Raw genomic sequence first — 2,857 nt, forward strand, 5'->3', positions numbered from 1 at the left:
GGCAGGCTCCGCTTCCGGGCGGCTCTCAGCTGTGTCACTGCTCCTCGGAGCCGCGGTTCTGCTGTTCCGGAGACGGGCGTCTGTGGCCACACCGCCAGGGTGCCGCTGGGTCACAGCTCAGACATGCAGCTCATGCCGCGCACGGGGTGGGCGGACGGCTCCCCGCAGGGCCAGCGCGTCTTGGCCTTGGAGACAGAGCCGCGGACGTGGGCCCGGGCGCCACGGGGAGAGGCGCAGGTCCTGCGGGCAGCCACGTCAGTGGGGTCCCGGGTCAGGCCGGCCCCCACTCAGCTGCTCCGTCGTGGGGAGGCACCTGCATGTTCACTGGGACCCCTGGGCCCTTCGCTTCCTGGCCCGGTCATCTCTGTCCGGGTTTCAGTTTCCCCGTCTGTGGGATGGGACCGGTGTCTGGGCTGGCCCCAAGGAACCGAGGATGGGCCGCGCACTGTCGGGGGCTTTCCCCGTCCCTGGAGACCCTGAAGCCCGCCCCTCAGTCGTCCGAGCCCAGTGCGGTGGCATCTGAGCCCCGCTTGCCCGCACGCTCCCCTTCTTGACCCCGAGGGGTGGGTCTCGTGTCCGTCCCCGTTTTGCTGACGGATCCGAGGAGCAGAGGCCAAGTTGCCCCGGCCCCGGGCTGTGTGCAGTGGCCGGGAGCCAGCCCTCCCCGCTCCCGTCACCCAGGCCCTGCCTCTGACATTCACTTTCTTTGTGCCCAGAGCTCCAGGTCGTGACTCATGCGGGAACAAACAGATGAGGGAACAAACGGCCTTTCTAGTGCAGGAGCCGGGCGCACAGGGACAGGCGTGCATGAGGACGGCCAGGGCGGCCGAGACCCTGGCCACGGCCACCTGCCCCGCGCCTGCCCCGCCGCCCGAGGGACAGGGAGCCGAGGGGCCCGAGCGTCTGGCCCTGGCGTTTCAGTAACTGACCGAGAGCAGCCCCAGACCTGAGCGCGCCCCCATCCGGGGCCCGGCCCTCCCCACAGGCTCCTGCAGGAGGGGCCAGCCAGACCCTCAGCCTCACTCAGGGCAGGGGCCGCTGCTTCCTCTTGCGGGCCGAGGCCCTGTTTTCACTGGCTCCGAGGATCGCTAACGGAGGCCTGAGGGTGTTGTCTCTAGCTGGCGGGGCACGGGGCGCTGTCAGCTCCCTAAGGGGCCATGTCTTCATTTTTTTGCCGTCTCCTTCGTCCACTATATGGTTTCTACATGAATTTCTCCATGGGATGCAAAACAGGCTTTGCTAAAATTGTGTGATTCCCCCCCGCCCACCCACCGCCACACTTTTTAATTTAATTTTGGTAAAATACTCATATTTTACCATTTTAGCCATTTAAAAGTGTACAGTTTGGTGGCACTGAGTACGTTCGCAGTGTTGGGCAGTGGTCCCCACTACCCAAATGGAGGCCCCCGCCCGCCGCTGATGCCGGCCGATCTTTCCGAGTCTGGATTCGACTGTCCTGGACCCTCACGTGCGTGGACGCTGGCGGCTCGCCCCGGGCGTCACGTCCTCCAGCTCCGCGGTGGCAGCGCGTGGGGCAGTGCGTCCCTCCTCGTCCTGGCCGCGTCACGTTCCACGGTGTGGACGTGCCCCTTCCTGTCACCCCTTCCTGTCACCCCTTCCTGTGTTGGCTGATGGGCATGGGGATCCCTCGGCGACGGTGAACGGTGCTGCTGTGAGCGTCTGTGTGGAGCGTGCGGGTCCCTTAGCCACACGTCAGACTGTTGGCCGTGGCCCCTCACCTTCCCCCCGCCCCCCTGAAGGCAGAGGTGCCGTCTGTCTTCACGCAGCCCAGCCCTGCCCGCCTCCCTCCTGCCTGGGCGCAGGGGTTGGCCGGGTTGGCGTTTGCCCCCTCTCCCTTTGAGAAGGGCAGACCTGGGGGCTGGGAGGACGGGCGGGGATGACTCACCACTGAGACAGGTGTCTGTACCGTCTCAAGGTTGGGTCCTCCGCGGTGGCAGTGAGCTCATCCTGGGTCCTGCCCACAGAGCCGGCAGCGTGAGAGGCCCCCAGGGATCGGGGCCGCCGTGCCTGCCGAGGCCCTGCTCGGTGACATTTGTAATAATGCAATGAGCGCCTGTGAGCCTGTCCGCCGTGAATTACAGCAATCTGGACAATTACTGCTCAGGGTGGCTGCTAATGGCTGCGTGTTCCAGGCAGTGGCGGGAGGCACAGGGGAGGCAGGTGCTGGCAGCCCCAGCGTCACCTTCTCCTCGGTGGACAGGGTGAGGAGCCTAAGAATGTCGTGGCGCCTCCTGCCCAGCACTCAGAGACCCAGGGAAGGACCCAAGGGCCTGCCGAGTCTGAGGCCGATGGCATCCGCCCTGCATCCGCCCGTCATTCAGATTGACCCAGTGCCTCACCCTCTGTGGGGCAGGGCTGCTCAGAGGGGAGCCGGCCCCGGGCCCTCCCTCGGGGACCCTGGGGTGGGTAAGCAGCCAGTATCCCAGGGCCTCGGGAGGGCTGAGCCCGCCCGATGCATCCTGGAGACTTCCAGCGGCCTGGTCTGGAAGGATGAACTGCAGAGGGTCCCCCACCCCGAGCGAGAAGCCAGACCTCAGCCTCTGGACCTTCTAGTCTGCAATCGCAGGCCAATCAGGCAACCTCTCCTCTCCGTGGCGCGGTTTGCTTATCTGTGCAGCGGGCATTCGAGTTTAATCCCCTGCATCTGTTTCCTGGGCTCCCACAGCAAAGCACACACCGGGTGGCTTAAAGCAACAGAGGTTTATTCTCTCACGGCTCTGGGGGCTGCAAGTCCAAAATCGAGGTGTCAGCAGGGCTGTGCTCCCTCTGGAGGCTCCAGGGGAGGAGGCTGCCTCTCCTTCAGCAGCTGGTGTGGCCGGCGATCTGCGATGCTCCT

The 2,857-nt window shown here is 65.5% G+C and overlaps 1 protein-coding gene across 1 annotated transcript in view; it reads left to right on the top strand.

Annotated features, from left to right (window-relative positions):
* Positions 1-2,857, top strand: part of NCOR2 (nuclear receptor corepressor 2) — a 189,120-nt gene that overhangs the window by 123,763 nt on the left and 62,500 nt on the right. The window contains exons 18-19 of the mRNA XM_023523892.1: positions 6-237; positions 1,326-1,575. Coding sequence (XP_023379660.1) covers positions 6-237; positions 1,326-1,575 — 482 coding nt within the window. The remainder of the gene's footprint in view (positions 1-5; positions 238-1,325; positions 1,576-2,857) is intronic.

Source organism: Pteropus vampyrus, unplaced genomic scaffold, assembly GCF_000151845.1.
Source record: "Pteropus vampyrus isolate Shadow unplaced genomic scaffold, Pvam_2.0 Scaffold430, whole genome shotgun sequence".
Classification (NCBI taxonomy): domain Eukaryota; kingdom Metazoa; phylum Chordata; class Mammalia; order Chiroptera; family Pteropodidae; genus Pteropus; species Pteropus vampyrus.